The 20128-nt window shown below is 39.5% G+C and overlaps 1 protein-coding gene across 7 annotated transcripts in view; it reads left to right on the plus strand.

The window, feature by feature from the left end:
• SLIT2 (slit guidance ligand 2) overlaps positions 1–20128 on the plus strand; it is a 1414056-nt gene that overhangs the window by 101506 nt on the left and 1292422 nt on the right. For all 7 annotated transcript variants that reach the window (XM_044062070.1, XM_044062072.1, XM_044062071.1 and 4 more), the window contains exon 4: positions 15295–15366. In XM_044062070.1, the coding sequence (XP_043918005.1) occupies positions 15295–15366 (72 nt within the window). The remainder of the gene's footprint in view (positions 1–15294; positions 15367–20128) is intronic.

Raw genomic sequence — 20128 nt, forward strand, 5'->3', positions numbered from 1 at the left:
TGATTTGGGTCAAGGGACTATAGACTGCTAATATCCATTTTAATAAGTTCCTTAATGGTGTGCTCCACTTCATTACAGATAAGGCTACTGATGTTTATAGGACTATTGTTTCCAGGGTCAGTGATCAGTTCTTCCATTCAGTAGTGACTCTGTAAGGCTGTACTTGGCACTGACAAGAAGTCAGCCTGGCACATTGTCTGGACCCATACATTTAGTGTTTTTGGCCTTGGAGAGTGCCTTCAGGGCTTACTCCAAAGTGATCTGAGGGGATGTAGGCATACTAGTATGTGGGGGAGGTAGGGGGTGATAAGGGTGTAAAGTGAGTACTAAATTTGCCTGATAATAGCTTCGCTATGTCTTCTAGGTATGTGCATGTATTGCTGTTCTGTATTAGCTTAGTGCATTGCTGGGGTCTCTATCACTTAGTCGAATCACTTATGATCGAACAACTATTCTTCAAACACCTATTATTCAAAGGCGCCAATCATCAAATGTAGTTTTCAGCGAAAGTTTGCCTAGGGCAAACCAACAGTAGGCCACCCTAGTGACCATGAACAAAATCATAAAACTTAACACCTACGTGGGGGGGGTTATGACCCTCCACACCCCCTAACTAAAGATGTTCATCATGTTTCACTGTTGTAGTCATTACACTTGGGTTATCCTGCTGGCAGGCTACCCGCAGTCGGCCTGAATTCCAAAGTCCTAGTCCGGCGTCGGTTGCTGTCGCCTCTTCCCTGACGTCAGTGCGCCAGGGGTATAAAAGATGCAGCCGATGCCATTTTCCTCCGTCTTTCTTGCCGCGCAGTGCCCGAAGCAAAAGCAGTTCACAAGTGCCGGTCGGCCGACTCCTGAGATTTTCGAAAATGAATTTCAGATCCGAAGTCTTCTATAAAGCTAAGTACCCCGTTGGGGCAACTTTTTTCTTGCTCCAGACCGATGTCAGAAAAAGTTAACAATTGTATTTCTTGTGGAAAGCAAATACCTCATAAAGATTTTCATTCTTACTGTATTCCTTGCCTAGGCCCTGACCACGACATTGCTAGTTGTCGGTTTTGTGCTAGATTCAACAAACGCACTATTAAGCGTCGGTACAATTTTGCTTTTCATTACTTTGGCTGAAGGTTTAACTATATAATGCCGTTGGAACAACCGACTACCAGAATTCATAAAAAGCACAAGGAAAAGGAAAAGGAAAGGCATCCAAGGTCCAAAACCGACGACGAAGCCTCTTCTAGGCCAGTTGCCGGTTCTCAATGAGGTGCTTTCGCAGCCCGTGACACCCGCTACTTCAGAGCCACAGGCCGCCTCCGACTCCCACGTGGAGACAACAAGGCCTATGGATACTCAAGGTATTAGGCCTTCGGAAACTAATCCCTCAGATGGGTCCAGAGCCACTGAGCAGGCATTGGCTTCTGAGGGTGTTTTCAGACCTACACAGCTTTATATCAAGCCAACTTCAGCATCCAAGCCAAAGACTAAAACAGTTTTAAAGACAAGGAAACAAGTACAGCATTCTCCAGGACAGACTTCCATGCCTAAGAAACAGATGCTCAAAATGGCTGAAGACCTAATTACTTTGATCAGGGGTTCTCACCCCCCCTCCTGATAAGAGGCCTAGGCAAAATACTGAATATGACTCCTCTGATCAGGTTTCGATTTCCTCTGACTCCTCTTCAGAACAGGGATACTCTATTCCTCCCTATGAGGATTCTGATGCTGAAGAATCTATTCCTTCAGCTTCTCTTCCTGAGGATTACTCATTTGGGGAAACCCTGCATACCATGAGGGAGTATTTCCACTGGGAGAGCCAAGATTATTCAGATTCTAAGGAAAGGCTCAGAGACTTTCTTCTATTACCTCAGCACAGACTTCTTGCTATTCCACCTGTTCTAGACATTGTAGATGATGTATTTTCAGAGTCTGGCCTGTCTCCCGACTCTCTACCTCCTGCATCTGTTAAGCCAGATAGATACTACAGGGTTCTAGATTCTCATAAATTTCTATATAAAAACCCTTCTGCTGACCCAGAAACTATTTCTCAGGGTCCCAACGGGGTCAAGGCTGCTACTGCAAAAAACCCTGTCCCCTCAGATAGAGATTCTAGGGCACTGGACAGATGGGGGGCAAAAGTCTACACTTCTGCTACCTTGGCTGTAAGGACTTTAAATTGTCAGTTTCATATGCTTAAATATCAGCAATACTTAATGTCTCTGTTAAAACAGAAAATGTTGACAAATTCTGAATGTGCTGAGAACAAGGAATTGCAGGATTTATTGCATGCAGCTGAACAAGTGGTAAAACATACTTTGCAATGTGGTTATGATTCACTGGAGGCCTCTTGCAGGGCCACAGTAACAGGTTCTGTTATTAGAAGGCATGCTTGGTTAAAGGAACAGACTCTGCCTGATCATGTTAAGCAAAATTATTGGATGCTCCATTACAGCATGATACTTTGTTTGGTGTTAAGGCAGAAGAGGTGTTGAAGAAAATGGAGGATAAAGCTAAATCTATGCAGACAGTGAAGGATTTCTTACAGGCACAGCCACCCAGATTTAGCAGGAACTGGCCTTTAAGAACTGGCCCTTTCCCGTGTCAGACAGGCCACAAAGAGGCAGATACAGATGCCCTAGAGGCAGACAACAGCCCCAGGGCTCTTACAAGCCCAAACAATGGGGTGCTTCTACCTCCAAAAGCAGAGAAGACAAATCACAGCCATATAGGAAAGAGTGCCAATGACATCCCTCTGCCAATGCCAAGCATTTTTCTTTTGGAAGCACCCTTAGGGGGAAAGCTAGCACTTTTTTCACAAAATTGGCACACGATCACCCAGGACAAATGGGTCCTAAATATAGTCTCTCAGGGCTACAGGTTCCACTTTTACACCATTCCAAAGGCAAAAGGTATGCCAGACGTGCCACACAATCAATGGCCAGAGGCTCAAAAACAAGTTTCATCTCTCATGGACATGAGGGCTATTCAGCCAGTGCCACAACAAGAACAGGGACAAGGATTTTACTCAAGACTTTTCTTAGTACCAAGAAAGGACAAAGCATGGAGACCAATTCTGGACCTGTCTATTCTAAATACTTTTCTGGACGTTCCGAAATTCAAAATGACTCTGCAACAGCTTCTGCCCATGCTGGGCAAGAAGGCTTGGCTTGTAACTCTGGATCTCAAAGAGGCATACCTGCATGTCCCAATCAGACAATCTTGCAGAAGGTACCTCAGATTCATAGCTGGCTCAATGCACTACCAATTCTCTACACTGCCATTTGGCTTATCTACTGCACCCAGGGTCTTCACAAAATGCCTGGCACCAGTAATTGCATTTTGCAGACAAAGAGGAATTCAAATATATCCCTACTTGGACGACTGCCTTATTCAAGCAGAGACCAAAGACATTCTACTAAAGCATCTGGCGTTTGTAAAAAGATTACTAATTTGCCTAGGGTACACAGTAAATGAAAATAAATCAAAACTAGTACCCTCTCAAGAGATAATATTCCTGGGTGCAAGCTTAAATACAACTGCCCAGATGGCTTATCTCATGCCAGACAAACAAAGGCAACTGACTTCTTACTTCGAAAGTATAGCAACAAAGACCCAGTTATCTTCAAGAAAAATTCTGCAGGATCAGGGCTATATGGCCTCCTGCATTCTGCTAATTCCATATGCAAGACTGCATATGAGGAAACTACAATGGTATCTAAAAAGTGTTTGGACTTAACATTGCCACACCCTGGAAGCATTAATTTCACTCATTCCCTGCCTGAACAGGAGTTTCGATGGTGGGCACAGGCCTGTCACCACAACAAGGGACAGCCATTCACTTTACCCACAGCCAGGCAAACACTAACACCAGATGCATCAGATTATGCCTGGAGGGTTCGCATGGCAGGAAAATGTATTCAGGGCACATGGCCCCCAAGCCAAAGGCATCTTCACATCAATCAAAAAGAGATGCTAGCTGTACAAAATGCCCTGACAGCCTTCAAGGACCTACTTCATCCAGGACAGCTGCTGATAAAGACGGACAACACCACAGTTATGTGGTACATAAACAAGCAGGGGGGCACGCATTCCTACCCTCTCTGCAGACAAGCCATGATTTTGTGGAACACAGCATTGACCTACCAAGTACACCTGCAAGCACAATTCCTGCCAGGAAAAACAAATGCTCTGGCAGACGAACTAAGCAGAAACCTCATGGATCCTCACGAGTGGAAACTAGATCCACAAATCATCAGCATGATAACAAGGAAATGGGGATGCCCAGACATAGATCTATTTGCCTCCCCTCACAACTGCCAACTTCAGAGATTCTGTATAAGGACTTATCACAAACAAGCATGGAAAGTGGATGCCTTGTCATTCAGCTGGAACAACCTTACAGTATATGCCTTTCCTCCACTGCCTCTCCTCCCCAAGGAATTCCTAAAGGTCAGACAAGAGAAGCCACAAATGATACTAATTGCCCCAAATTGGCCACGCCAATACTGGTACCCAATCCTAAGGAGCTTGTCCCGAGGCCCAGCCAGGACATTGCCTCAAATTCCTCATTTACTGACCCAACAAAACAATCAGATCCTGCACAGCCAACTCAGAACCCTAAATCTAGCTGCATGGCAGATAGTCTAACCATTCAGGATATACCTCTCTCTAAAGCGGTTATGGATGTTATTTTGGAGGCCAGGAGGCCCAGTACCTGGAAATCTTATGCAGAAAAATGGAAGAGATTCTGTGCTTGGAACCAGGCACAAGTAATTGACATGCTTGTTCCAAATATTCCTCAGATTTTACAATATCTAACTGAGATGCTGGACAAAGGCCTATCCTTCTTATCAAGTAAGATCCATGTCTCTGCCATTTCAGCTCATTACAATACAGACCCACCTATTTTTTCACATCCATTGCTTAGGCAGTTCCTCAGGGGGGCCAAAAACATAAGACCTCCAAGGAGAGCACCAATACCTGCATGGGATCTCAATTTTGTCTTGGAAAAACTCACACAGCCTCCTTTCGAACCAGCCAATACAGCTGAGATAAAATTCTTATCATGGAAAACAGCTCTGCTCCTAGCAATAACTTCAGCAAGAAGAGTCTCAGAGTTACAGGCATTAATGGCTGTGGAACCTTTTATTATCTTCCAACTGGACAGGGTTTCTCTAAGGACAAACCCAACATTTATGCCTAAGGTAGTGTCCAGTGTGGCTCTTAACCAAACCATTCATTTGCCTACTTTTTTTTCCCAAACCCACAGAATAAAGGGGAGAGACTTCTGCATTCTTTGGACATACACAGACAGCTATGCTTCTACTTGGATAAAACTAAAGTTTTCAGAAAGACTGAGCAACTTTTAGTGGCATATGCTGCAGAATCACAAGGAAAGGCTATCTCAAATCAGACTGTTTCAAAATGGATAGGACACTCCATTCATTTCTACTATTCACAACATGGCAAGTCAGTGCCTAAGGGCATTAGACCACATTCTACCAGGGCAGCAGCCACCTTAGCAACCTTCCTCAGAGGAGTGCCAACCAAGGATATTTTGGAGGCTGCAACTTGGACTTCAGTGCACACTTTTACTAAGCACTACCACTTACCTCTTTACTCTAAATCCAGAGCACGCTTTGCCACTGCAGTTCTGCAGGGCCTTATAGCCACTCCTAATTCTATTTAGACCCAGCCGCCCAACCTCAGCTTTTGGATTCAACCCAAGTGTAATGACTGCAACAGTGAAACACGATGAACATAGTACAATTGTGTACCTACCATAAATGTAGATGTTCGAGTGTATTCACTGTTGCAGTCCAGGTTACCCACCCACCATCCCCCTTTATTTGCTGGGAGTTATCTGTACTTCTCTATCCTATACAACCTATGTGGTGTATTTGCTTGTAGATGAAGGTATTGTTTATTTTAGTGCACGCTTTTATAAGCAATGTTTTTTAGCCTACCCTTTTGGGGGCACCTGACATCTGGGGCAAGAAAAACTGAAGAAAATGGCGTCGGCTGCATCTTTTATACCCCTGGCGCACTGATGTCAGGTAAGAGGCGAAAGCAACCGATGCCAGACCAGGACTTTGGAATTCAGACCGACTGCGGGTAGCCTGCCAGCAGGATAAGCCAAGTGTAATGACTGCAACAGTGAATACACTTAAACATCTACATTTATGGTAGGTACACAACTGTACTATACCAACTCCGAGATTGCATTGGGGAAAAGGTTAAATTCCAGATGGTGGCCAACTATTGGTTTGCCCTAGGAAATCCTTTGCTGAAAACTCCATTCGACAATTGGCAGCTTTGATAAATAGATGTTCGACAACTAGAGGTTTGATCATAAGTGATTAGACAAAGTGAATAGACCCCATTGCTGAGTACTGCCTCAAAGGTTTCTGACGTAGTTGAAAATGCTTTTTGGTTGCCCTTCATGCAGGTGGCAGTTTTCAGTTCTTTTCCAATAAACACAAGTACTGTGCTCAGGTCTTGGTTGAACAACATTCCTCCATGCACTGAGGGAAGTTATATAACTGGAACCAGTATGCAGTATTTGTTCACTTGTACACACTGACAATATCTGGTTTATGGCAGCAATAGATATGTGGTTGTGGAATCCTTTAATAAACTCACTTTTTGACTGAAGCTGTTTTAGGGTCTGGAATGATTGTAATTGCTGGGGTTTTGTTTTATTCCATGCATGTTTTTACTTTGGGGAAATCTGAATGCTAATTGCACTTGTATCTAAATATTAAATAAAGCATAACCTGATTATTTTAAAAACAAATCATAGAGCAACCACATTAACAAACAGAAAAAAAAGTATTTGTGTGTGTGTGTGTGTGTGTGTGTGTGTGTGTGTGTGTGTGTGTGTGTGTGTGTGTGTGTGTGTGTGTGTGTAGATATATATGTATATGTTTATACTTACATATCTCAACAGGCATGCATACATGGGCACAAACTTATATGTATGAGCTATTGTTGACTGGAACAGTTGGCCTTCATGTATATAGCCACATCCCATCAATGTTGCCTGCAATCAGACTTCACATTCATTGAACTAAGATGCTACATGTTTTAATATTCACATTTAGACCATGCTCCTGGCACCATGAGTTTGTGTGAGTTAGGACTTCTTGGAGGATGTAAATGTTTTTAGGAGAGTTCACGATAGTTCCATGCTTGCAGCAACCAGTGAATTTGGTCAGCTATAGACCTTTAATCTTAGATTTGACATCAGAGAAGTAATAAAGATGAAATAAATTGAGTACATCAGAAAAGACAAATCTCTTTGAAGACTGTATGCCATCAGCTAAAATATACTAGATTCTATCAGTAAGCCAGATGGCATTTCAGCAGGTTACCTAGGATTTTATATAGAGTACGAACAAATTGTCAGTGACACCAGAGTGGGCTATATCATCAAAACCTTTAGCCAAATGAAGGTAAGCTGCTTTTCCTAGACTCTTTAAAATGATCTACCGTTTAGAAAGTCAGATTGCTTAGGGTCTAGGATTGCTATGTCCATGTTTATAAGGTCCATGATGATATGTTCCATCACCTTGCTAAGGATGCTGGGAAAATTGATATGTCTATTGCTTCCAGAGTCCATGGTGGAGCCTCCCTTGTGTACAATATCTACTACAGCTGTTTCCATGCTTCTAGTATTTTTCCAGACACTGTGTTTGAATAGTCTGAGGATATCTGAGAGGGTATGTGTCATTCTGACCAGGAAATAGCCTAGTATGTTATCTGCACCCATACAGCTGCCATTTTTTGCCCTGCAGAGTACTGTTAATATGTGTACAGAGGTTGTTTTGAGGTAATTACTGAGTGTTATGGATTAGATACCTTCTATGAGGGGGTTTAATTTTGAACACTCTCTCCACTTACCTTCTTTTCTTTTCTTTAGTCCCTGTTCACCTGATTTTCAACTGTGTTATTATTATTATTATTATTATTCAGTACTGGAACATTAGATTTATGATATACACTTAAGCATTTTCATTTCATTGATTAATCTTTGTGCTGACTGTCTTTATGTAAGGTCTGCGTGTTCAAGCATCTTTTTGTATATTGCTAATTTCTTTAGTATCCCATGTACATTACAGTCTGGCCTGAAAATGGTCCTTTTGGATCCGTTGGCTCAGTGCTCAGCCATGGTTAGTAAATGTTAAATAAATAAATTAATTAATAAATAAATACATTTTGACGTGCTAGAAGGGCAAAGTAGGTGATGAATTTCTTTGCAAGGATATTAACTATATACTCAGTATTTAAGGGTGTGGTGCTATTAGAGCTAAGATTGGTCCAGTGCTGGCTATTATTTGTGAAGTACTTTATAAAATTAAATAATTTATTGTGGTTATCCTTTGCTAACATATCTTGCTCCTGATTTCTTTGTTAACCCTTTTTTGTTGGGGGTAGGGTATTTATAACATGCTGTTTTTGTTCTGTTCTTTGAAGCTATGAGCTTTTTCCTTTTATTGTAGAGTTTGTTTATAGAAGGGCTTTATGAGTAGGGGTTGGTTCTAAATTTAGCATAGTATTAGCCACAAATAGAGGCGTGATCTGCTATGCAAGAGACGAGATGTGAGTATAACCTAAAGTACACGCTGCCTCATTTGTTATAAAGTTAGCAAAAAGTGGGATACAACTAAGTCTTTACAAGTCATCACTGAAAGCAAGGAAGCTGGCACTGGAGAAGTGTTTGCAACACAGAAGTGATCTGATTTGAACAATAAAGATATGACACTGAGCAGAGAGCAGACAGAGGCTGTGCTGGTGGAGAAAGTATATGTATATATATATATATATATATATATATATATATATATATATATATATATATATATATATATATATATATATATAGGTACCTCTTGCAAGGGAACATAGTATATAATTGAGGTGATTTGTAATGATAAAGTCAAGGAAGCACTAAGCATATTTTCTTACAGAGATGCTGGTGTGCCAGTTTATGGAAGGTAGCTAAATTCCCTAGACTAATGTTATTTTGGTTAATTGTGAGAAACTGTAGCTCAAACAGATATGTTTTATCATATCCTTGAGAGATGGATGGGGTTCTGTATTTGGACATATAGTATGAAGCTTTGTTTATTAACATTTAGGATGTGAAGGTTGTTTACAGCTAATGTGTGTTATCTTCCCAAACAGTTCAGTATAAGTATGTTATATACCTGTTACATAAATGAATAGGAAGGATCATACAATAACCTGACTGACTATGCAAAATGTATTTATCAGTTCTGGTTAAAGAAATGCCATAGTCTTATACTCAAAATCTTGAATGAGGTCTACCCTGCTGATATTTATGTAGTTGTGTAGTAAGGAAGGCCATTTTCAAGGAGGAAAGTAGATTGTGTTATGTGAACTTAATGTTTGCCGCCAATAACATTCCAATGTTTTATTAGAGATTATCTGCAGTTTGCATGCTTATTTTATTCTACACTTAAAATAGTGCAGTAAAATACATTATATATTATAATAAAATGAAATTTCTGGATGCTTTGCCTGGTTTATTTGCTGGGTATTGCCTTCTCATGGGAGTTGTACAGTTTGCAGCAGGACCTCTGTAAAAAGCAATCATGGTGATGGCACCTGGCGTAATATTGTCTGCTCGAATCCCTCATCCATTGAGTAAAGTATCACTAATGCCATTTTCAGTTGATGGTGGGGGAGTTTTATTTCCTTATAACACTGTGATTTACTGTTAACTGCAGTAAACAGGGCTGTGCATGCTATATCGCCTGGCAGTGTGCAGGAAAGCACTATGCTCTCTTAAATAGTTTTTGCACATACTGTAAAAGCAGTGGATAAATGATTACCTTGTGTAATGCATTTTAGGGAAGGGCAATAGTCATTACAGAATGATTTATGAAAGGCAATAGTGATTAGTATTGTTAGTGTTCTAGTGAAACTACTTATGGATGCTTACTATCCCATAGCTTTTGTTTTGCATAATTCTAATTTAAGAGATGTGTTCATTAATTTCATTTATTTTTGGTGAAATATGTTCAGTCATCTCACAGACAAACAAGTGTTATCCAACAGACTGTCTAAGTTTACTTCTAGTAGTTGTGCCTTTTCTTGCTTTCTTTTATAGCATTTGTCATCTCTCTTCCATTTTAATTAAAGCACAGGTACAAAAAGAACATGAGAGACAGAGAAAGAAAGAGTATGTAAAAGGAAGGCTTGATTGTATATTTCCTATTTGTATATGGGTACCAGCAGCTGTGATAATAAGAAGGGAATCCAGGCAGAGTAAAGATACCCTATGTGCCCTAATGGAAGTTGGAGAGTTTGTACTTTTGAGTTTCACAATTTTGAAAATCGAAGTGTGATTTGCTTAAGAAAACAGCGTAATGTGAAACAGACTGAATCACATGAAAAGCCTTCTGTCATGAGGGGCTGTACTCCATTATTTATTTATTTGACATTTGTTTACCGGGGTGGTCTGACTGGGTCTACAAAACCCATTTTCAGCAGAGGCCCGGGGAGAAAAGCTCCACATACAATACAATACAAATACAGTATAATCCACTACAATAAAAATTACATTAGAAATATTACAATAATAGTCACTCTCACTATACATGATGTAGACATTGTCCAAAAAACTAGTATGTAGGTAATGCATTGTGAGACATTGACTGTAATAGTACAAGCAAAATAGAATGTTAGTTTCAGTTAGGAAAATATCAGCCAGAAAGTTAGTGATGCAGATAAATAGTGAGAGAGAGAGAGAGAGAGTTAAGAAGAATAGAAACAATAAAGCCTGAGCAGTAGCTTAAGTACTTAATAGTTAATAATATACTGCTTAATAAAAGCAGTTAATAAAAACAGTAGCTTAATTATCGTTGTACCTCAGTGGTGGAATTCCATGAAACACAGTGGACTTGGACCATTTTGGCCACTAAGTGCACTTACATTTTCAATGTTACAAGGAGCATACTTCCCTTTCTCAAACATAGAAGGGAAATCTGATATCCTCATACTATCTGAAGGAAACTGAATAACCTGAGACTTGAAAATTGAAACATATCAGAGGTAATATCATATTATGTAATGTGGCCTGAAAAAGTTTCTTGTAAATACACCATGCAGAAGTATTAAATGGCTAAAAGGGGTGATAGCTTTTGTGCTGAATATTCTTCTGTCAGTTTCAAACACACACAGACATTACTCACTTATGATTGGCAGTTATTCAGTGGTACTGCTTCTTAGTGGCACCATTTAATTCTTAGTTTATGGAGAAGGACCAAAATAAAGTAGTGATGTATATTTGAAAATTAACATGAAAAATAATTTTCTCATGTATCCATTTTTTTAAGAAATTAATAAAAAAATAACTGTTTTCATCATTGTCGTCAGTGGCATCCTTCTACATTCCACACATACAACTCCAGAAGGAGAGCTATGTGGATACATAACACAGGAGGTTTGCCACATGTGAACTATAAAAAGAGCACACAGTGGACATGCTGAGTTCATGAATAGGGTCACACCCAAGGTGAGAAAGAGAGACTGAGGGGGAAGCACATATAATTCAGTTTTAGACCAGAAGCAGGGTTTTATATTCTAGGGCCGTAAATGAAATGTTTGTTTTCAGCCAATAAGTCTGCAGTTTTATAGGGAAAACTGAGGCAATGAGACAGTCTTAGTATATAGTGTGTAGTATACAGTACACAGCATGGACTTAATGCTGATATGAAACAGTACTGTAGAGCTATATATTTTTTGAAACCCATGAATAAATACATAGTGTGCCTGTCTGTTTATATTCATTCATTCATTGATTCATTCATTCATGCATTCATTCACTGATAACCCTCTTTAGGTAGTTTAGGGTCATGGTAAAACTGGTACATGAACTTGTACTCAGCAGGATGGAGAATCTGACACCTGACATCATGTCACTCTATTTCAGAACACGCACTTATATGCACACAAAGAAATCAGAGGTGTGAGTATGTCTTATATATATAATATATATATATATATATATATATATATATATATATATATATATATATATATATAGATAGATATATGTATATATATATATATATATATATATATATATATATATATATATGTTTATATTTATATATATATAAATATAAGGGTCCCCTACATTTTTTGATAAATCCCAGAAGTGACTGAGATTGTCGAACGTCTGCATATTAGAACATCCGATACCTCAATGTGCATTTTTGTCAAAACAAGTAGAATGGGGATTGGGAAGAGCTGGGTGTTAAGGTTAGGTAAAGGTATAGGTGCTGTGTATTTGTATGCGAATGTGTATTTTAGGGTTAGAGTTGGGTTTAAGTAAGGGATTAGTTTCATCTTTGTATTGTGTGTTGCTGTATGTCTGTTTAGTGACAGTATTACAGAAAGGATTTTTCTAAAATAAGTTGTGTAACAAGGAGTGAAGCAGGTGGAGGATTAATGTTAGGATTAGGGTTGGGGTTGACCACCTGAGTAATGCATTCTAACTTAACCCAAAGTGCCCATAACCATAATGTCACAGCTTAGTTTTAAAGAAACCTTCCCATAACACTGTCACTATTCAAACAAGTTGGAGACTGATATTATTGGGGGAGGGGGTTAGTGTAAAGATCAGGAAAGGAACTTGTTTTTCTGTTTTGATCTTTCACAGGTATGATGTTTATGTAATTCGATCTTGTGTCTGGTCAATCTTATTTTTGTCAGTATGTTTTATTCAAAATTAAGTAAGTTTAATTATTCATAATGGAATCACCTAAATATAGAAAATATATATATGTATGTATAGTTATAGTTACATCTAGATTAGATACAACTGTATTAGAAAAATACATATATCTAATTTTGCAGCAAGGGTAGAACACTGATCGCACTGACAGAGAGATACATATACACAGACACACATACACACACACACACACTCATAAATGTACAGGAATATATATATATATATATATATATATATATATATATATATATATATATATATATATATATGTGTGTGTGTGTGTGTGTGTGTGTGTGTGTGTGTGTGTGTGTGTGTGTGTGTGTGTGTGTGTGTGTGTGTGCACCTGTGTGCCCATGTGTGTGTGTTTATATATATGTATATGTACACCCACCTCCACCATTACCCCCCCACCTAGACTCTTAACCCAACTATACTGCCGCCACTACTAACCACAGTCAGAATTAGCTGGTTGTCTTTACATACTTTAAAATCTTGTCTGACAACTTTGTTACTAATATTATAAATGACAAGAAACGATCTTAACTTGCAACATTTACTGTATATACTGTTGATAATCAATATCTTGTTATTGTATTAAAGCCAACAACCTGTAATGTTGTTTACTATTGCTGCAACTTTGTATCTCTGTTTATCATGTACATGATGTGGAGATTTTCTCCTCGGGCATCCGCTGAAAAAGACCTGCGTCCAGTCGGAATTTCGCGGTAAACAAATGTAAATAAAATAAAAATAAAATAAAATGTATATGTATATATAGGTCCCTGTCAGTTGATCAAGTTTTCAGAAACTCAAATGCCATATGGTTGAGACCATATGTTCAACTTTTTGAAAACTCGAAGCTTTTGAATGGTGATCATGGTACAGCAAGGATTGGGAAATGTATCCTTTTCCTCACTGTAGTACGATCTCGAAGTTGGTATATATATATATGATTTGCAAGGGGAGTGCCCCCTGCAAAAATGTAAAAAAAAGAATAGATTTTTGTGTGTGCTTTTTTTTTTTTTTTGTAATGATGTTCAACTTATCGGAAACTCGATATGGTCTCTTTTTTCAACTTTCCGAAAAGCTGATTATCTGACATAGAGCTGTATATATATATATATATATATATATATATATATATATATATATATATATATATATATATACAACATTTCAAAACACTGAAAACCCAAAACATTGAAAACTCAGAACATTGAAAGTGTGCTTCATAACATTGAAAACTACATAGCACAAGTAAATAAGATCTCTTCCACCTACAACAAAACCTAACTAACAAACATACCTTCTACTACGTTTCTGCAGGGGGGGGGGGAGATCCCCTGCACCCCCCACAACCCCACCTAAATTAAATATGCCAACTCCAAGATCACACTACAGTGGAAAAAAATGTATTTCCTAACCACAGTGTATGGTGATTGTGATACAGTAAGGTTAGGAAATTAACTTTTTTCCACTGTAGTGCGATCTTGGAGTTGATATGTTTAATTTACGGAGGGTGTGAGGGGCAGAGCCCCCCAAATTGGGGGTGCATGGGGGCTTGCCCCCCCTGCAGAAATGTAGTAGAAAGTGTGTTTGTTAGTTAGGTGTTGTTATAGGTGGAGAGGATATTATTTACATATGCATTATAGTTTTCAATGTTATGAAGCACACTTTCAATGTTCTGAGTTTTCAATGTTTTGGGTTTTCTCTGTTTTGGGATTTAGATGTTTTGGTCTCAATGTTATGAAATTCAACGTTATGAAATTTCAGTGTTATGAAGTAGACCCATATATATATATATATATATATATATATATATATATATATATATATATATAGATCACTATCACGTCGTCGACAGTTCAAATATCTGAAAACGATATAGCCGAGACCATATCGCCAAAGATTTAAATTTCAGAAAAAGTGATAAAACACAGAACAACTTACCTATACATTTTTGCAAGGGGGCAAGCCCCCCTGCACCCCAGACACCCCCAACAACTTAAATATATCAAATAATGCTTTCTTTTTTTTTTTAAGTATCACATGCACAAAGGCTCATTCTTAGCACATGCACAGTAGCTTGCCAAAGTGTATAATATCAATCTATTTGTTTTGACATTAGGCACATCAGCATAAGTGGTTTTCAGTCAATTTAACAAATTCCATGTGTGTGTGTGTGTGTGTGTGTGTGTGCCTGTGTTTGTGTGTGTATCTACATAGCTATATATATATTTATTTGTATTATGCATATGTGTGTGTATATATACACATACACGCACAGACACACACACACACACACACGCACACACACGCACACACACACACACACACACACACACACACACACACACACACACACACACACACACACACACACACACACACACACACACACACACACACACACACACACACACAGTTAATATTTATGTGAAGCTTCATTGATAACAAGCAAGTAAATAAATAAACATTTATTTTCTTTACTCTGAAAATAAAAATGATTGTTATGTTTATGTTTTCACTTTTAGGCGTCTCAACAAAAATAGCCTACAGACTCTTCCAGAATTACTTTTCCTGGGGACACCAAAGCTCTACAGACTGTAAGTTGTGCATTGTTCTTAAAAGTAGTTGTGTGTGTCCTTGGATAAATTCTGCTACATTTTAAAAAATGTTAGTACAGCTTATTTCTCCTATTGGTTGCTTTGCATGCGTTAATTGTAAAATTGCTGTAGTTGTTTTTCTAATCCTGAAGCATGTGATTTGGTTGTTTAGAAGCTGCTTCTTTTATCAGGCGAGTACTCTCTTCTTAGGTTAGATGATTTAGATCATTGCTGCTTTAGTTACATCCTTAAGAATGATTTATGTATATCTGACTGCTGTTGATAATCATTTAAACTAAAATTAATCATGATGCACATTTGTATGATTCGTAGACTATAACCCAGTTGTAGATCACACCTGACCAGTAAATACATAAAAGTACCCTTGGAAGGGTTGCAGTAAAGAATTAACATGTTAAAAATCAGCTAAGAAAATATGGTTGAAAATTCATCATCAGTTTACTGAGGAATTGCTTCTCTTTGTGATTTTGTGCAGAGTTGTGAGGAGAGAAAAAATACCTCAAAACTTAACATAATTTGCCATAATATAATTCAGAGCAGCTTTTTTAAAGATATTTCATATTTTTGTGATGATACTGCTGAATCCGTACACATCCGCAAGTAATGTTTTTGTTTTTACATTTATATCTTAAAATGCAACGTGACGATTTTGTCTGTCATTCATTAAGTAGTTCTTCAGTCTAATCTGAAATACTTGAATTAAGTGGTATCTAGCCTTTTGAATTTACTAATACACAAACTGTATATTCTTGTGAGCATATTCAGAAAATAACAAATTCAAAGCAATGAAGCTTGAAAAAATGTTAGTCGCCTTGAAAGGATGTTGTGATTCTTGTTGTGTACTGTGCTTTGTAGATGCTGAACTGTCTAAAGAAGAACAAACTTCTAAGTTCTTCTTTAATGTTAAAAATATGAGTATACAATTTCAAATGCCCTATGGTGCATGGGAAATTACTTCTGGCTTAAGGACAAATATGGTTTGCACTTTAGGGACATAGAGGATGTGACTGCAACAAGAAGGAATACTTTCATTATGTCATCAGTGAAGGAAAATATGCAAATATCCTTTGGTGATACCACGGGCACTGCATGTGAATGAGGAACATGCTAAGAGGTGTATCACAAGGCCCAACCATTGGAATGTGGAGTAATGATATTATAGTAGGATTCTGCAACATTTAATTTGGAAGTATTTAGAACTCTGGGATCATACGGGACCAGAGTGGCATCCATAAGTGACAGATATTGCAAGTCCACTAACAGAGTGGTATAACAGCTAATCCTAGGACTTGCTTAGTTCATGCTGCTAAGCCAGACTTATCTATCATGATTGCTGTGTGCATGCTAGCACAGTTGTGCGTAGCTGTCTTACATAACCAATGTAACATGCAGAAGCAGTCTTTTCATGACTCATTCAGTTACACCCCTTTCCATAAATACAGAGAAAGCCATGTGCTTAGGCCTTGTTTAAGCCATAGACGTGAAAGAATTCTATTAGCTCCCATCCATGAACACAATACTTCCAACATACCATCCTGCTGTCATTGAAGTCGAACCAACAAGTGCCTCTACACAGAAAGGTGGTGTTTTTTCAAAGATTATAGTGATGTTCATCGTGTTACACTGCTGCAGTCATTACACTTGGGTTATCCTGCCATCAGGCGGTCCCGCAGTCGGTTATCCTGCCGTCAGGCAGTCCCACAGTCGGCCAGAGTTCCAAAGTCTTGGTCTGGCGTCGGTTGCTATCGCTTCTTCCCTGACGTCAGTGTGCCAGGGGTATATAAGATGCATCCAACGCCATTTTCTTCAGTCTTTCTTGCAGCGCGGTGCCCAAAGCAGAAGCAGTTCGCAAGTGCTGGTCGGCCGACTCCTGAGATTTTCAAAGTCGAATTTCATATCTGAAGTCTTCAATAAAGCTAAGTACCCCGTTGGGGAAACTTTTTTCTTGCCTCAGACCGATGTCAGAAAAAGTTAATAATTGTATTTCTTGTGGGGAGCAAATACCTCATAAGGACTTCCACTCTTACTGTATTCCATGCTTAGGCCCTGATCACAACGTCACTAGTTGTCGGTTTTGTGCTAGATTTAACAAACGCACTATAAAAAGACGTTTTGATTTTGCTTTGCACTACTTTGGCCGAAGGTTCAATTATACTATGCTGTCGGAACAACCGACGACCTCATCACCGAAAAACCGCAAAGACAAGGATAAAGACAGGCATCCGAGGTCCAAAACTGACAATGAAACCTCTTCTAGGCCAGTCACCAGTTCACCGGTTCTCTGTGAGGTGCTTTTGCAGCCCCTGACACCCGCTACCTCAGACCCACAGGCCGCTTCCGACTCCCACGTGGAGACAACTAGGCCTCTGGAAACTCAAGGTATTGGGCCTACAGAAACTAATCCTTCAGATGGGTCCGGAGCAGCTGAGCAGGCATCAGCTTCTGAGGGTGTTTTCAGACCTTCACAACTTACCATTAAAACAACAGCCAAGACAAAGGTACCATTAAAGACAAAGAAACAAGTACAGCATTCTCCTGGACAGTCCTCCATGCCTAAGAAACAGATGCTTAAAATGGCCGAAGACCTCATTACTCTAATCAGGGGTTTCCATCCCCCTCCTGAGAAAAGGCTTAGGCAGGATACAGACTATGATTCCTCTGATCAGGTTTCCATTTCCTCTGATTCCTCTTCAGACCAGGGATACTCTCTACCCCCCTATGAGGACTCTGATGCTGAAGAATCTATCCCTTCAGCTTCTCCTCCTGAGGATTATTCTTTTGGGGAAACTTTACATACCATGACGGAGCATTTCCATTGGGAAAGTCAGGATTACTCAGAATCCAAGAAAAGGCTCAGGGATTTCCTTTTATTGCCTCAGCACAGGCCCTTGGCTATTCCGCCTGTGCTAGATATTGTGGATGATGTGTTCTCTGAATCCAGCTTATCTCCTGATTCTTTGCCCCCTGCTTCAGCCAAGCCAGATAGGTGTTATAGAGTCCCTGACTCTCACAGGTTTCTATACAAAAACCCTTCTGCTGATCCAGAAACTATTTCCCAGGGTCCAAAAGGGGTTAAGGCTTCCATTGCAAAAAATCCAGTACCCTCTGACAGAGATTCCAGAGCTTTGGATAGATGGGGGAAGAAAGTATACACTTCTGCAACTTTAGCAGTAAGAGCTTTAAATTGCCGGTTCCACATGCTTAAGTACCAACGATATTTAATGGCTCAGTTAAAACAGAAAATGCTTGCAAGCTCAGAAGCTCCTGACTGTAAAGAAATGCAGGATTTATTGCATGCAGTTGAACAGGTGGGAAAACATACTCTGCAATGTGGTTTTGATTCTTTAGAGGCCTCTTGTAGAGCCGCAGTTACAGGTGATTCGAAGACATGCTTGGTTAAAAGAACAGAGTTTACCTGATCATGTTAAGGCAAAGTTATTGGATGCTCCTTTACAGCATGATACCTTGTTTGGTGTTAAGGCAGAAGAGGTGTTAAAGAAAGTGGAGGATAAAGCTAAATCTATGCAAACAGTCAAAGATTTCTTACAGGTACAGCCACCTCGGTTTAGCAGAAATTGGCCAACAAAGAATTGGTCCTTTCCAGTGTCAGACAGGCCACAGAGAGGCAGATACAGACACCCAAGAGGCAGATCTCAACCCCAAGGCTCAAACAGACAATGACAGTGGGGCACCTCAACCCCAAAAGGAGGTGAGGACAAGTCTCAACCTTACAGGAAACAGTCACAATGACTTTCCCCTTCATACGCCAAGCACGTCCCTTTTGGAAGCCCCCCTTAGGGGGAAAACTAGCACTTTTTTCTCAAAGCTGGCAAACAATCACCCAAGACAAATGGGTACTGAATATTGTGTCTCAAGGTTACAGGTTCCACTTTCATACTTTACCAAGGCTAAAAGGAATGTCAGACCTGCCACAAAATCAATGGGCAGAGGCACAAAAACAAATTTCAGCCCTCATGGACATGAGAGCTATTCAAAAAGTACCACAACAGGAACAAGGACAAGGATTTTACTCAAGACTCTTCCTGGTCCCCAGAAAGGACAAGGCCTGGAGGCCCATGCTAGACCTTTCAATTCTGAATACTTACCTGGAGATTCCGAAATTCAAAATGTTGACATTGCAGCAGCTTCTACCCATGCTGGGAAAGAAGGCTTGGCTTGCTACTCTGGACCTCAAAGAGGCATACCTGCATGTCCCTATCAGACAAAATTGCAGAAGATACCTCAGATTCAAAGCTGGTACAATGCACTACCAATTCTCTGCACTGCCCTTTGGCTTATCTACTGCGCCCAGGGTCTTCACAAAGTGCCTGGCACCAGTAATTGCATTTTGCAGACAAAAAGGAATTCAAATATATCCATACCTGGACGACTGCCTCATTCAAGCAGAGACAAAGGACATTCTTTTACAGCATCTGGCGTTTGTAAAAAGGTTGCTAATTTCTCTAGGGTACACAGTAAATGAAAAGAAGTCAAAACTAGTGCCCTCGCAACAGATTATATTCCTGGGAGCCAGCTTAAATACAACGGCCCAGATGGCTTACCTCACACCAGACAAACAAGTTCAACTAACTCAATATTTTCAATTACTGGCAAAACAGTCCCATCTCCCTGCAAGAAAAATTCTGCAGGCCCCGGGATTCATGGCATCCTGCATACTACTAATACCATATGCCAGACTGCATATGAGGAAATTACAATGGTACTTAAAAAGTGTTTGGAC

This window comes from Protopterus annectens, chromosome 2.part1 (genome assembly GCF_019279795.1).
Source record: "Protopterus annectens isolate FY-2018-M chromosome 2.part1, PAN1.0, whole genome shotgun sequence".
In the NCBI taxonomy this organism is placed as follows: domain Eukaryota; kingdom Metazoa; phylum Chordata; order Ceratodontiformes; family Protopteridae; genus Protopterus; species Protopterus annectens.